The sequence below is a fragment of the Pristis pectinata genome, chromosome 5, assembly GCF_009764475.1.
Source record: "Pristis pectinata isolate sPriPec2 chromosome 5, sPriPec2.1.pri, whole genome shotgun sequence".
In the NCBI taxonomy this organism is placed as follows: domain Eukaryota; kingdom Metazoa; phylum Chordata; class Chondrichthyes; order Rhinopristiformes; family Pristidae; genus Pristis; species Pristis pectinata.
The window spans coordinates 82,736,771-82,752,536 of record NC_067409.1 but is presented as its reverse complement, the minus strand read 5'-3'; the positions used below and the strand labels follow the sequence as shown (position 1 = coordinate 82,752,536).

At 39.3% G+C, this 15,766-nt stretch overlaps 1 protein-coding gene across 3 annotated transcripts in view; it reads right to left on the bottom strand.

Moving 5' to 3' along the window:
- Nucleotides 1-15,220, bottom strand: part of anln (anillin, actin binding protein) — a 65,679-nt gene extending 50,459 nt beyond the window's left edge. Inside the window, exons 1-3 of one of the 3 annotated variants that reach the window (XM_052016285.1) lie at nucleotides 15,005-15,220; nucleotides 3,968-4,115; nucleotides 615-926 (exon numbers count right to left, since the gene is read on the bottom strand). In XM_052016285.1, coding sequence (XP_051872245.1) covers nucleotides 615-926; nucleotides 3,968-4,115; nucleotides 15,005-15,022 — 478 coding nt within the window. In that variant the 5' untranslated portion in view covers nucleotides 15,023-15,220. The remainder of the gene's footprint in view (nucleotides 1-614; nucleotides 927-3,967; nucleotides 4,116-15,004) is intronic. The other 2 variants (XM_052016284.1, XM_052016286.1) reach the window with 2 other exon arrangements.
- Nucleotides 15,221-15,766: the final 546 nt, after the last annotated feature.

Sequence of the window (15,766 nt, the reverse complement as noted above, 5' to 3'; positions counted from 1 at the left end):
AAGTTCTTTCTTCCTTTAACATATAACCTGAACAGTATGGATATATTCCTTCCTGGATACAAGGGGAAATTTAGGTAATTCTTCTTCTAGTTCCAATGTTAGACCACTAAATTTGAATAGCAAAGTCTTAACTTCTAAGTTAAAATTTCAAAGCTCTTTGATTTCTTTTTAAATTTGTTTTCTGCTGTTGGTCACCCTGAACCTCAAATTCATTTTTTGCCCAACCCAGATAGTTCCACGATGGGTAGCCATATCTTCAGCTGCCAAGACTGTACATTCTGGAAGTACATCCTTAAACATTTCCATCTATTTGTCCTCGTTTAAGACACTCCTTAAAACCTAGCTTTGACCAAGCTTGGTCAGTTGTCCTATCACTTCCTTGCATGCCTTGGCCTCAATTCTATTTTTTTCTTTTAAAAATGCTCCATTGAGGGACCTTGGGATGATTTACAATACCAACGGTGCTCTACAAATGCAAATAATTATTGGGATCTCAAGACAGAAAAAGCCTATTAATTCCAGTATTGCAATTCTGAATATCTGAAAGAAGCATTATTTTTAAAAGAAAAAGCAAATGAACCACAGTGAAATTGATGGTCATGATCAAACTATACCTTCAGAGTCCCATTCACGCAACTGCTGTGCCAGCTTTTGCATTCGATTCTTCAGGGATGTAACTGGAAGTGCATCTTGGTTCACCTTCTGCTCTTCCTGTTCCCTAGTTAATCGCCTAGGTTGACTTGAAGGTTGTGCAACAGTAGCAATCAGAGATGGAGATTGTGCAACAGGATTGATGGCAGGTGGAGACTGTGCAACAGATTCAATCATGGGAGTTTTTGGTTCCTTGTTTTCTACCTCTTGGATTGGGGTTTCCATTTTATCTGAACAGCGTTTTTTAGATGGAGAAGGTTTGGTTGATATTTTTGCTAAATACAAAAAAAAAGTTCTCTTTAAGTACATGCAAAATTTTGTTAAAGATAGTTGCCACAAGCAAAGAATATACAAGAAATGGTGGGGTGGCATGAGGAGAGGAAATATATTAAAGTACAACATAAAATTTAAATATAAATCACAATTTTGTGTGTTTGCATTCTCATTTCTTTAATAATTATCAGAGGCTAGTCTTTTATTAATTGTGTTCACATCATCTCTCCCAAAGCCCATTCAAAAGCCTCTGATCAATAATCCACTCTTGCGGGGATACTGCCCACTATTGTTAATCTTACACTCATATAACGCTGCGCCCACCTTGAACACAATTTCTAATTTTTTTTTTGCAAAAGTAATTACACTTCTTAATGCAATAGCAGTAAATAGTGGCAATAGTTTGAGTTACACCACTCGAAGTACCTTATTTTACATTGTCATTGATCCATTTTCCCCACAGAAATACTTGGGCATGTTCTCCACTTTTCACGTCCACCAGAGATTAAGTGGTGGTAAGAGGTGATAAAATATTTTTAAAAGAGCATCACAGAAACTTTTTTTTGTGCCAACATGCCCACTTAATCATTTACTTGGAGATACAATAAACTGCAAAAAAAAACAAACTGCAGGAGGAACTCAGTAGGTCAAGCAGCATCTGTGGAAGCAAATGGATCATTGATGTTTTGGCTTAAGACCCTGTGTCATTTACTTTTCATGTTTGCAATATGTTGTAACCAAAATAATCTATCCTGCTTCTATCTCCTTTCAACACTTCTCTTTTCATCCTACAATCTAAATCAGGAAGATTACAAGTTTCTCCGTCAAAAAAAAAGAACTAGTGGTGAATTCCTTATCTTTTGATTTTTGCTCTTGGCCACTTTTAGGGAAAAACAATAATAGCTGGTCTTATAATAAATGCCATACATGTCAGTGACAGGCAGATCCCAAAAAAAACACTAAGCAACCAAAATCAACAGTGTTCTATCTACTCCTCCTTGCCTTTACTTTGTTTTAAATACCTCTCTTTTTGCCCCAGAATCTGTTGTTCTAATGGAAAAAAGATTTGCATGTTCTTCTTATTTGTACTTTATTGTACCAAGCAATACATGAGCGAATCATGTTAACCCTATATAAAACAAAACTGGTTAAGCACCAGGAGTAAAGGCATTTTTCACCAACATGTCACACAGTACATCGTAGTTTACTCTTTTTAAATACATGACAAATATTCCATTCAGTCAGTCGGCTGAACTCAAAACCAACAATTCAACTAGAAAGATACAGCTGTGTGGGGATACAATAGGATATTTTGTTTAACTCAGAGACATACTTGGGAGATTAAAGACCAAGCTGCATTGGGTTTCTGATTTCATGGCACAAATTATAAAATAGAAGCAGCAGTGGCCTAACACCAGCTCCCCATCCAGCTTTTTTCCCATTCTCTTGACTCCTGTAGTAAGTAGCAGCTGTTCTCTCTACCCTCCACATAATTCTATTACCATGGATTTATCCTTGAATCTCCACAACTTCAGACTTAACTGTTTCTCTGATGTGTAGTTTAGACTCTGGAAAAAAAAGTATTTCTTAAAGTACATGACAGTGCCTCAAGGTAGTGAAGAACACGCCTCTCCCTTTTGAATCTACACTACTATTGTGCTGATAATCTTCAAGTTGACAACAACTGACAATTGATTTGATTAAGTAAAATAGGACTGAAATAAAATTATGAAGCCTTTATTTGCTATTGATTGATTTGACATTATTTTTATATGGATATCACACTGGCTGACTGGAGGATTCTGGCAATCTAACGACCCCTTCAATGATCAGCCTCTTAAATCTCTTTTCTCAACTCCATTAGCAGCCCCAAGATATAACCTCCAACCCTATGAATAGATTGTTTTGTTTTAAGTCCTTTTAACTTCTCTCAGACTTCCTCTTCAATTACAGACCCCAAGATCCAAATGATTAATTCCACATAGAGATATGCTGCACACATCTTACCTTACAAAGAGCAAGAGGAAGTGATTATTGAGAACATTTACCATCTTGTGTTGCCTCGGTTAATGGGCACCTGTCTCTGACTAACCTCTTACTGTTGCATCTTGTCTACACAGCTACAGATCTGACTTTTTCTTGAATGTATCTGAGAATATTGCCAACTATCAGCCCTCAAGATTTATTGAGCATCATCTTTTTAATGTAGTGAAAAGTGGATGATATTTTTCCTTCCTTTAAAGTGCGCCTTGATGTACTGTTAAAACATTACAAATAAAACATATGTAAGGTACGCCTCCAGTCCCTCACATGCAAGTAACTAAATTTAAAATCAGTGATAATGACAAGACCTCACTGAACCATTCCCAATTCTTCTGGATGTACAAAGGTTAACTCCTTAGTAGATTAAATATTCTTTGATAAAGTTTTTAAAAAGGTTCCCTAGAAATAAAGGAGCACAATTTGGAAAGCCTCCCCTAATCAGTGGAATCTCACAATGCCAAACTATTCACTTGCTAGTTTTCTGCATAGATCTTTGTCCAGATTAAACAAATCTTAAACCAATGGCGAAACAAATCCTTAACCAATGATATAGCTCACATAAGCATAAAATGCTATTTTGTTTTGGGGGGCATGATTACCATTTCAAATCTTCAGATATTTTGCATAATTCAAGAATATCTTCTGAATTGAACTGTTTTTGATGATAGAAAGTGAAAACTCTATCCAGTTTAACCCATTGCTTTAGCCCATATTATACCCAGTTCCCCTGCTCATTTTGAACTTCATTCTGAGGACACATCACATGACTTCAGTACTCTGTGAATGAACCAGAAAATCACAACACCAAATGAATTTGAACCATATTAAGGTTTCAAGTATATAACTAGTAAAAGAAAATGTAGATTCCTTGTAAACAGGACATTGAGTGCATAAATGAAACTGCTATTACATCTTTGGACAAAGGATTACTGTTACAATTCATATAAAGACTACAGGACATCCTTCCTCAGAATCAAGTACATATCAAGGAAGCTCCTACCTTCCTCAGTGGCTTCCAATGGCTGGTTGCTAGCCTCAGACAAAGGGTCCCTGGATCTTTTTCCAATTTGCCGAACAGCTTTTGTGGGCCTCTCAGCCATTTTCTTCTGCAGATTCTCTCGTCGAGCCCGAGTTCGTTCAAGTAATTTCTAGAATAGGTAACAATTCAGTGTATTGTCCACAGCCTCATAAAATCAGATTACATTATACAAACATTAAGCAAATTGCATTACTTCATTCAATTAAAACAATAAGCGAATCACATTACTTCATTCAATAAAAACAATAAGCTTTTATGTTTTTTTTAAAAAAGACAAATAGAGTACAGGAATATTCTTCACACATCATGGATCACATGTAGAACCAGTAATCATATGAGGAATCAGGCCATATTTACTCTCAACTTGATTAGAATTAGTATACTCTGAAAAATTCATGTGCAAATTTCACTGTTAAACTAATGTTACATATAGTGCAAAGTGCACAATCTCAGGTTTAGAAAGGTTTGGTGTTTCTATAGTAGCTTTACCTAATCATAAATGCTTCCGATATATTAATTAATATTGCAAATTAAGCTCTTTACTCGATTATTTCGAGGGAAAAGTTAAAAAGATTTTTAGACCACATTTTAATCTTGTGAAAAGCAGTGTCTTAAGAAAATCATGAGCAGCATCTTAGTTGAAACACTTCCAATGACTTGTTAAACTGAATTCTCTCCTTAGGAGGGAAGAAGATGTGTAAAAAAAAAGAACAGAATGTACAAATACAATGACTGTAATTACCCATATAGATAAACAAACATTTGTTCAGTGTTGCAGAACTATTATTATAACATATGATGAGAGTTAGCTCATAATGCACGCTCGCCTAGAGCATTCATCTTACATTTAGCAGCACCCCTGCAGTCAAATGTCAAGAAAAGCTACAGTATCAAGGGTGTAGTATAAGTCGTCCAGAACATTTCCTGAGTGCCAAATAACAGCACATTCAGTACTTTCTCTACAGGGTAGGTAGGAATTGCTATCGTACATAATGTGAAGTAACAACTACAGATTCCAACTTTATGAACTTAATTAAAATCCTTCTCCAGATGAAACAAAATGATCTTCTGTAATGGTATTTACCTTGTTTGGAATGATGATAACCTATGTAGTTGAGTTACTTAAAGAGAACTGGGTTGATGCTGGCAGTGCAGTCATTTGCAAATTAAGGTGCAGAGTTAAAGAGTGTCAATTACTAAATTGCTATTTTTCCTTGTAGCATATTAAAACTAATATAATAAGCAAAGTAGAAGAAAATGGCAGTGAATGTACTAGTGAATCAAGTATGATATCCTAACTTTCTCTTGCAGTTTCTGCTTGATGTATGCTGCAATGTATGCCGCAATGTATGCCGCAATTAGAAAACTCATTACTTTTCCAGCATTTTCTGCTTATTCAGAAATTTCCCCCCAAATCCGTTTCAGACCACTGTTTAAGGTACAAAACACTAGTTTCAAGAAGCTAGCCTAAACAAGCGTAGCAATGACCACCATCAATCCACTTCCCTTCTAGTAACTCACCTGCATAGATTACTATTGTTCAAGACAAGGTGAAAAGTGATACAGAAGATCATCATGGTATACTGGTTTCCAAATGCTTATTTTCTTTTCTAGTTTTATACATATAATAACTAGGCTGAGAACACAACAGGCTGGTAGTAACAACCAGCTGGGAGGTTGGGAAGGATAGCTAGCTTACTGTCATTTTGGTTGTTCATGGCATCTCTCTTTCCAGTTAGCTGTCTAATTATCTATAACTATTCATGACTGGGTGTGACAGAAGTGCAGGTCTTTGATCTGATCATCTTCCGTTCTCAGGCAGCCCCTTGGGATCAAGAATTACTTGCTTCCATTAAACTTAAAACATGGAAAAGGACTAAAAATACCTTCCTTTAACATGGGTAACTGTTTTGGCTGCTTAGTTATGACAAATTGCTTTTATTTAATCATGTGCTGCAATTGCACTGGAAGTTAGAGGATTTGGGAGCAGGCAGGGACCTTATTATTGAGCAAACCTCGTATTTATTGCTCTTGGTGTGGTCTTCTGTACTCATTAACTTAGGATTATGACAATGGCAAAATGTTATGCCAAGTTACAGATTGAAATGGAATATAATACTGCTACCGCATTTACCCCACAGCCTAAAATATTGTATCTTTTCTGAATCTAACTGATTTAACATGATGGGTGTGGTACACAACATGGGGTGGTCACAGTAAGAAAACAAGACATTATCTCAACAGGAAGCATGCAACGGTCACACATACCAACACAGACATGAACATATGCATCTTCAGCTGGCAGATGTGACGATGAGATCAAGTAATTTTATCCCTTGTCTTTGTTCTCTCACCACCTGCAGCACATCCAGTCAGAATGGAGCCAGCTTACTTGGCGATAATGCTACCAAGCCATTCCAGATGCTTAACACAAAAGTCCTCCATCCAGACTACAATGAGACATTCTCTGCATTTTCCACATAGACGAGTACTAAATTCATCAATTTTTGCAAAGCAGGGGTGGTTGGTAATGAACAGGTCATAGAGTAATACAGCACAGATACAGGCCCTTCGGCCCGAGTCCATGCTGACCATGATGCCCACCCATCTAATCCCAATTTCCTGCCTTCGGTCCATATCCCTCTAAGCACTGCCCCTGCATGTACCTATCCAACTGGTTCTTAAATGATATGATTGTACCTGCCTCAGCCACTTCTCTGGCAGCTCGTTCCATATACTCACCTCCCTCTGTGTGAAAAAGTTGCTCCTCAAGTCCCTTTTAAATCTTTCCCCTCTCACCCTAAATCTATGCTACCTAGTTTTAGACTCCCTACCCTGGGGAAAAGGCTGCTACCATCCACCTTGTCTTTGCCCCTTACCATTTTATAAACCTCTACAAGATCACCCCTCATTCTCCTACGCTCCAAGGAATAAAGATCTAGCCTGGCCAACCTCTCCCTATAACTCAGGCCCTCTAGTCCTTGCAGCATCCTCAAATCTTTTCTGCACTCTTTCCAGTTTAACCACATCTTTCCTATAACAGGGTGACTAAAACTGTACACAATACTCCAAGTGCAGCCTCACCAATGACTTATACAATTGCAACATAATGTCCCAACTCCTATACTCAGTGCCCTGACTGATGAAGGCCAGTGTGCTAAATGCCTTTTTCACTACCCTGTTTACCTGTGACGTTGCTTTCAACGAACTATGCACTTGTACTCCTAGGACCCTCTGTTCCATTACACTTTCAAGTGTCTTTCATAGTACAAGTCCTATGCCAGTTTGACATTCCAATATGCATCACCTTGCACTTATCTGCATTGAAATACATTTGCCATTCCTTGGCCCATTTCCCTAACTAATCAAGATCCCCTGTAATATACGATAATCTTCTTCACTATCAACAACACCTCTAATTTTGTGTCATCCGCAAACTTACTAATCAAGCCTTCTGCATTCACATCCAAATCATTTATATAAATAACAACAGTCTCAACATCGACCCCGGCAACACACTACCAGTCACCAACCTCCATTCTGAGAAACAACCTTCAGCCACCACCCTCTGTTTTCTACCTCCTAGCCAACTTTAAATCCAACAAACTAGCTCTCCCTAGATTCTATGGAACCTAACCATCCAGACCTGCCTACCATGTGGGACCTTGTCGAAGGCCGTGCTAAAGTCCAAAAAGACAACATCCACTGCCCTACCCCTCATCTGCCTTTTTGGTTACCTCTTCAAAAAAATTCTAAAAGGTTCGTCAAGCACGACCTTCCACGCACAAAGCCATACTGACTCCTCCTAATCAGACAATCTATCCAAATGCTGGTAGATCCTGTCTCTCAGAATTCCCTCCAGTAACTTCCACACCACTGACATCAGGCTGATTGGCATGTAGTTCCCTGGCTTGTCCTTGTTACTTTTCTTAAACAAAACATCAGCCACCTTCCAGTCTTCGGGAACTTCACCAGTGGCTGACGATGAAGCAAAAATCTCCACAAGGACCTCCACAATTTCTTCTCTAGCCTCCTACAAAGTCCAAGGATGTACTCAATCAGGCCCTGGGGATTTATCCACATTAATGTGCTGTAAAGCTGCAAATACCTCCTCCCTGGTAATATGAATGTTCTCCAAAACATCTCCACTAGTTTCCCTTATCCCTTGAGCAACCATGATCTGCTCCTCAATAAACACCAAGGAGAAATATTTGTTAAAAATCCCACCCATCTCCTGCAGCTCAAGACATAGGTGGCCCTGCTGATCTCGAAAGGGACCTACTCTCTGCCCAGTCACCCTTTTACTTTTAATGCAGCTATAAAACCTCTTAGGATTTTCCTTAATCTTACTTGCCAGATGCATCTCATACCCTCTTTTTGCCCTCCTGATTTCCCTCGAGTATTCTTAATCTTTTTTATAGTCATCAAGGGACTCATTCATCCCTGACCTCCTAAACACAATGTATGCTTCCTTCTTTTTCTTGACCAGAGCCTCAATATCTCTCGTCAGCCAAGGGTTCCTAAACTTGTCAGGTTTACCCTTCACCCTAACAGGAACATGTTGCTCCTGGACTTGATGTCACACTCTTAAAAGCCTCCCACTTGCTATTCATTCCTTTTCCTTCAAACAGGCTCATCCAATCGACCTCTGTTAGATCCTGCCCAATTCCCCCAAAATTAACTGTGCTCCAGTTTAGGACCCTAACCTGTGGACTTGTCCTATCCTTTTCCATCACTATCTTAAAACTAATAGAATTATGGTCACCAGAGCTAAAGTGCTCCCTGTCTGCCCCCTCCGTTACCTGCCCTACCTCATTACCTAAGAGAAGGTCCAGTATTGCACCCTCCCGAGTAGGGCCCTCTATATATTGACTCAGGAAACTTTCCTAGACACATTTCACAAATTCCAACCCCCCCCCCCCCCCCACTGCCAGCGCTTCCCGCCCCCCACCCCCCCCCCAGGCCCTTAACACTCAGGATAGTCAAATACCAGGGAAATTAAAATCTCCCACTAATACAATCCTATTATTCTTACAACTATGAGCAATTTCTCTACACACCTGCTCAAGTTCCCACTGATTTTTGGGGGTTCTATAATACAGCTCCACTAGAGTGACCCTCCCCTTCTTGTTTCCAAGTTCTACCTATACAGCCTTACTGGACGATCCCCCAAGAATGACATCTCCAAGTACTGCTGTTTATGTCCTCCCTTATCAAAAAGGTGACACCTCATCCTCGCTTACTGTATTTCTGTCACACCTGTATCCTGGAATATTGAGCTGCCAGTCCTGCCCTTTTCTCAGCCATACTTCTGTTATGACTATAACATCCCCGTCCTCAGAGACAATCCACGCTCCGAGTTCGTTCACCTCATTTGTTAAACCTGTAGGTAGCTTCCGAGTTCAAATTTGGCTGATGTCATGCATCTTCAGGGGGTCCTTTCAAACCACACACCTCCATGTTGTCACTTCTGATTAGTCTGTTCCACTGGCAGGGGGAGTCTCGGGGGCTGAAAACTTTCAATTCTGTAAGTACTATCAAGTCAGTATGTAGTTTGATTGGTCTGCGACTAAACTTTCCTAGCTTGGGCACAAATCTATTGCTACTCGTAATAGTACTTAAATGATCAACTGGGCAATTACACCTTTAATGGGTTGAAATACAGTGCCTTGGTGCTACTGTAAGTCATTTGTAGGTAAAGATATATGGCAGATTTCCTTTCTTAAAGGACATAAGTGAACCCCATGGAACCACATACCTAGTTGTTAATATGGTCTTAATCAATTATACCAGCATAATTAGATATAATTGACTTGTTTAAGTTCCACTGCGCAGCATTGGCATCTGAATTTCTCTAAATCAATAACCCAAGCTGCTGGATAACTAATTCATTGGTATAATTATTATGTGACATGTTCCAATATCGTTGAATCCACTTCTTGTGCAAGTTACAAAGTATTTACAAGATGAAATGACAGCAGCAATTGATATATAGGAATATGATATTGTTATTATTACAGAGACAGTTGAAAGGTGAGCAGGACTGGCAGTCCACTATTCCAAGGTAGAAGACCTTCAGGTGGAACACGACCCCCAGGAGGTATAAAAATTAGGTATTTATCAAGGAGTCCATTACAATAATAAAGGAGTCACCTTAGCAGCTTCAAATGAGGATTCAAGGGCAGAGATTAGACGAAAAGAGAGGTACTACAGGGCTCTAGTGAAGATGGAGCAACAGATATGTAGGAAAGTAATAATGGTAGGGAATTTCAACTTTTTCAGTATTAACTAGGATCACTTTAGCAGTGAACAGCTTAAGAGGGTGGAATTTTTAAAGTGGATTCAGGATAGCTTTTTGATCCAGTACATAGATAATCCTACCACAGGAGGGCAATACCGGATCTAAAGTTTGAGACTATATCTGGGCAAGTGGAGGGCGTGTCAGTGGGAGAATATTTCAGATAGTGACTGTAACTCTAATGTATGAAAATTACCTAGATGAAAATGTAGAGGGGTAGGTTAGTAAGTTTGCAGATGATACAAAGATTGGTGGTGTTCTGGATAGCACAGAAGACTGGCAAAGGATACAACAGGATATTGATCAGTTGCAGATGTGGGCAGAGAAATGGCAGATGAAGTTTAACCCGGCCAAATGTGAAGTATTGCACCTTGGGAGATCAAATGTAAAGACACAGTACACTGTTAATGGCAAGACCCTTAACAGTGTTGATGAGCAGAGGGATCTTGGGGTCCAAGTTCATAGCTCCCTGAAGGTGGCTACACAGGTTGATAGGGTGGTAAAGGCGACATATAGCATGGTTGCCTTTATTAGTCAAGGCATTGAGTTCAAGAGTAAGGAAGTTATGCTGCATCTTTATAAAACTCTGGTTAGGCTGCATCTGGAGTATTGCATTCAGTTCTGGTTGGCCCATTATAGGAAAGATGTTGAGGCTTTGGAATGGGTGCAGAAGAGATTTACCAGGATGCTGCCTGGATTAGCAGGCATGTGGTATAAGGAGAGGTTGGACAAACTTGGGTTGTTTTCTCTGGAGCGCTGGAGACTGAGGGGAGATCTGATAGAGGTTTATAAGATTATGAGAGGCAATAGATAGAGTAGACAGCCAATATCTTTTCCCCATGGTTGAAATGTCTAATACCAGAGGACACACATTTAAGGCGAGAGGAGGATAAGAATATATATATATGCCAGTGTTTATGTTCCACTTCATCATACTATCAACATGTCCTTTGCACTTATCTAGTTCCTCTGTTCAAAGTCAAACCCTACGGTCAAGGGTTCCACATTTTTCTCACTCACTATGTAAAGTCGCTTCACTTTAATTCTTAAGGATGGTTACAAATAAATCTAATATTTATGATCAAATTTGAACTACCCCAAATAGACACAAATACTTCCATAAAGCCTAATCTGTTAACTAAAAAGAAAACTTCAATTTCAATCCCTTTATAACATTAGGTTGGCATATGCCACTTTCCACTAATCCAGGAGGGTTGTTTATAATCAGCTGCATTTACAGCACTAGATCATGTTGAAACACATTCCAGGTTTGTTAGCCCAAACTACACGAGAATATTTTTGTTGAAACAGCTGGATCTCATTCAAGAATGTACAGTACAGCATGTGACTAAAAATTCAAATTCTATTGGAGCAAGCGGCATACTGAACCACAGTTTCAAATATATTGGGAGATACAAGTTTGAAACATTTTCCAATCCCTCAGAGCCAAGGTATAACATTAGTCATCACAAACCACAGAAAAGCATCATTGAGGAATGGAAAAAATGTCTTGAATCAAATTATTTATTGCCTACTCTATAAATCAAAAGAAGTTGGAACAGAAGAAGAGAGAATATACCTTCAAAATTATACCGTTAAATGAAGCGTACCTCGCGGTCAGCATTACTCTGCTCTTAATGTTATTGAATTTTGAGCAAAAAGAGTAGAACTAATACAGACTTGGTCACATATATCAAAGGGAATATGGTCTTACCCAGAGATATTCATTTTGTTCTACTTAACTCTTGCCAATCTTCTCTGCTACTTAAAATTAAATTTGTTTTCTCTCTTTTCCAGTTCTGATAAAATATCCCTGACCTGAAATGATATCTGTTTCTCTTTCCACAGATGCTAGATACACAGCATGTCAGGCAGCATTTTCTATTTCATATTTCCAGCATGTACAGTTTTCTGATTTTTAGGAAATAGATTGTGACCAGCACCCACTTGTTAGCAGCTTCCTTAGAGAAGGTGAATAACATTTTGCTTCAGTTGCAAGTATAAACTAGTTAGAATTGCATTATTAAAAATATAATTTTCTACATCTTCATCACATATTAAATGCACATTTTCTGTGAAATACCAATAATGATTTTGTTTGAGAAAAAGGAAAAACCATATTGGTCACAATATTATATTTTCAATAACTCCCATTGTGGTTCTCAGAACCCAACTTAAAGAAGATAATTATATCAGTTATCTACACCTGGACAGTAAACTATCAGGAAATGGAGTGTTAGTCAAAAGTTGGTTTGGAAGAAACAGCATGGGGTGGAACAAAAAAAGGAAGCACTGTCACTTTTCAGCCCCCATTACCTTCTGAGACATGTCTCAATCTGAACAAAAGTGTAAAAAATATAATTTTGCCCAAATGTCATTGTTAAAATCCATATTTTACTCATGTTATTCATGATGAAATGTTGATTATGCTTTCTCTTTATTCTATATATGGTACAAGAACTGTAGGAATCAAGATGGAAAATTTGGAATTTCAAAAGAATCCCCTTTCATCAGTAATAAAACAAATTCCTTCTTGAGCAAGTCCAACAGTAACTTAAAGAGTAAGAAGTCATAAATCAGACGTCTCATTCCAATAATTCTATATGATCAGCATCGATCATTAAGGTGCTGATGTAACTGCAAGTACAAATAGACAAAAAAATTAAACACAGGTTAACTGTAAACAATCTTGCAAATAAAAGCAGTAAAAGAATTGGTGCATCTTTTCCATTTCATTTGTGTATCATGGATCACTACAGCCAGAATCTCAAAACTGAAAATAAGTAGAATCTTCTTGTAGGTTTAGAAAAGATACTATGTGTCATTTGTAATTGTTATGGATGCTACACACTTAACCACACTTATTAACTTGACAGCCAACAAACTACATAAATTCAAACTATTTGAAAAATAGCAGCTCTGCATTTCTATAATAAGAGCACATCAGTTAGTTAGATAGTGTATGCAATAGTACCCCACTGGTAGTATTCCCTCCCTCAAACAACCCCTTCTCCCAGTACACCTTATGAACAAATCTTACAACCAACACAAGGCACAACTGAAATTTCAATTTAAGGCCAACCAATTGTGCTTTTGTCCATGTAAGGAAACCGGACTCAATCTCACTTTAGCTGCTGACTCATCATACTGTCAACTGTTCTTTAGCCAAGTCAAAATTTGCATCTTTTCCCCCCACCCCAGATACATACTCACTATGATGAAAGATAGATAAAATAACATTAAAAATGTCAGCCACAACACCTCCTAATTACAAAATGCAACACATTTGAGGGGTTGAACCCCTCATAGTAATCCTAATTGGGGAAAAAATTGCTGATCTTTTATTCTCTAATGAAATGCCAGATATAGCAGTGCAGCAGTTAATGCAGCTGCCTGCCTCACACTACAGGTTTGATCCCAACTCTGAGTGCTGTCTCTGTGGAGTTTGTATATTCTCTGTGACATCAGTTTATTCCCATATCCCAAAGACGGACTGGTAAATTAACTGGCTACTGTAAATTATCTGTAGGTTAATAGCAAAAAAAATCAAACAAGAGTTAATTGGCATGTGCAAGACAGAATAATTTGTAGGGGTAGAGAGAAGTCAGGAAAGGGGAACTAATGGGATTGTTTCTCTGGGAGCCAGTGTGGGCCTAATACCCTCCTATTATGTCATAAAATGAGATTGAAGTAGTCAAAATCAAATGATCCTAATGGGAAGCACGTCACATGAAAACAATTAATGGCAATTTAAACTTAATGGAGGTATTATTAAACAAAAACTGAGTAACTAGTGTAAGAAACAAAAATAAATGTTGAAAATCTGGAGTGCAGAAAATGCTAGAAACTGTCAAGTCTATCAGTCGACAAAGACAATAAACAAATGACATTTAGATGTTTAGCTCTCTTGGTGGGTACACACCCAAAACTACCTCGCTGTCATTTCAGTTTACAGAAATTGGATAACCCTCCCTACAACCTGAAATAACGTTGTTACATTCCCAAGTGATGATCACCGGCTGCTTTGCAAGTCTAAAAAACCCTTCCTGCGACAAATTCTGCTTCCCATTATTTTGGGCATCCACGGCATTGAATTCTACAGAATAACACTCCGCACTTAATGACACTCCGCACTATTTCACTCTGAACACCAATGCATTCTCCGATGACCAATGCATTACTGATCTATAATTCTGTTTAATAATTGTTTTACTCGGGATATTTAATTTACCTTTTGGGGAGATCCAATTATGTAGGAATAAGGGAACCTAATCGCTGGATTGGGGCGGGGAGATTTATTAATGCAGGAAGAGAATCTGATGCCCGATTATTTTAATGGGAGAAATATTTAGTGGAGTTATTAATTTGGGGTGGGGGTTATTTTGCAGGATGAGAGGAATCGGGTTGCCCCAGGAGTCCAACCCCCTGCAAGACTAAAGAAACCTAATCCTTGATATGGGGCAAAACTTATCCTATTAGCTCATTACTTGAGGGGACCTCTCCTGCAATCCCATCCAACAAAGTAGCGTCCAGGACAAACACCAGGCTCAGCGATGGCCAGAGGCGGGGCGGCGGCGGCAGCCGGTCCGGGAAAGCCCGGCGGCAGTGCTGCCCAGCTGACAGCACTACAGGATCACAGGCGCCTCCATTCCGTCCGAGCTCATATCTCAGGAAATTGCGGGCGGACAGGTCTGACCTACCTCGGTGAACGGGTCCATGGTGCCTGCGTGACACGACAACCCGACGAGCTCCCACCGATCAGTCGGTCGGTCCGACTCTTCCACCCTCCTCACGCTGCTGCCGACGGTTCAAAATTTGAAATTCGGCGCCGCCAACGGTGCAACCTCCAATCGCGAGACTGAAGGACGACGGGAAGCGACGGACAACCCTTGCAGACCAATTGAAAGCCGTGAGCTGGTGAAAGCGGCAAGCCTTGCCTTTTGATAGACATGTGAACTAGCCAATCACGAGTCGGGACCCGCCTCGTTGACGATGGTGAGTTTGCGGGAAGGCGGGTGCTTTGCAGCCCATGTCAACGGGCTGTTGACGGGATAAGACTATAAATGGGAAAGCTGGCAGGAGTAATTGTAGGAGTTTGGTTTTTTTTAAATTTAATACCTACGGTGTGGAAGGGAGCTTGTTGAATTCAAACGGGCTTTATATGAGCAATACAGTGACCTCCAGTCCTCTTAGCTGAGCAAATTCTTTCCTTTCAGGAAACGTATCCTTCTGACTACCACCGTTGAATCTGTCTCTACCACCAGCCCTGGAAATACATTTCAAACCCTAACCCCTTGCTGCATAAGGTTTTTTGCCCTTTGTCAGTTTTGCTTCTCTTGCCAATTAATGTCATTCTATAATCCTCCTGGTGGGAACAGTTTATCTGAACCCATTATAATTTTAAATCCCTTTGTCAGATCCCCTTGCAACCTTTTCCAAGAACAGTGCCAGCTTCCACAAAG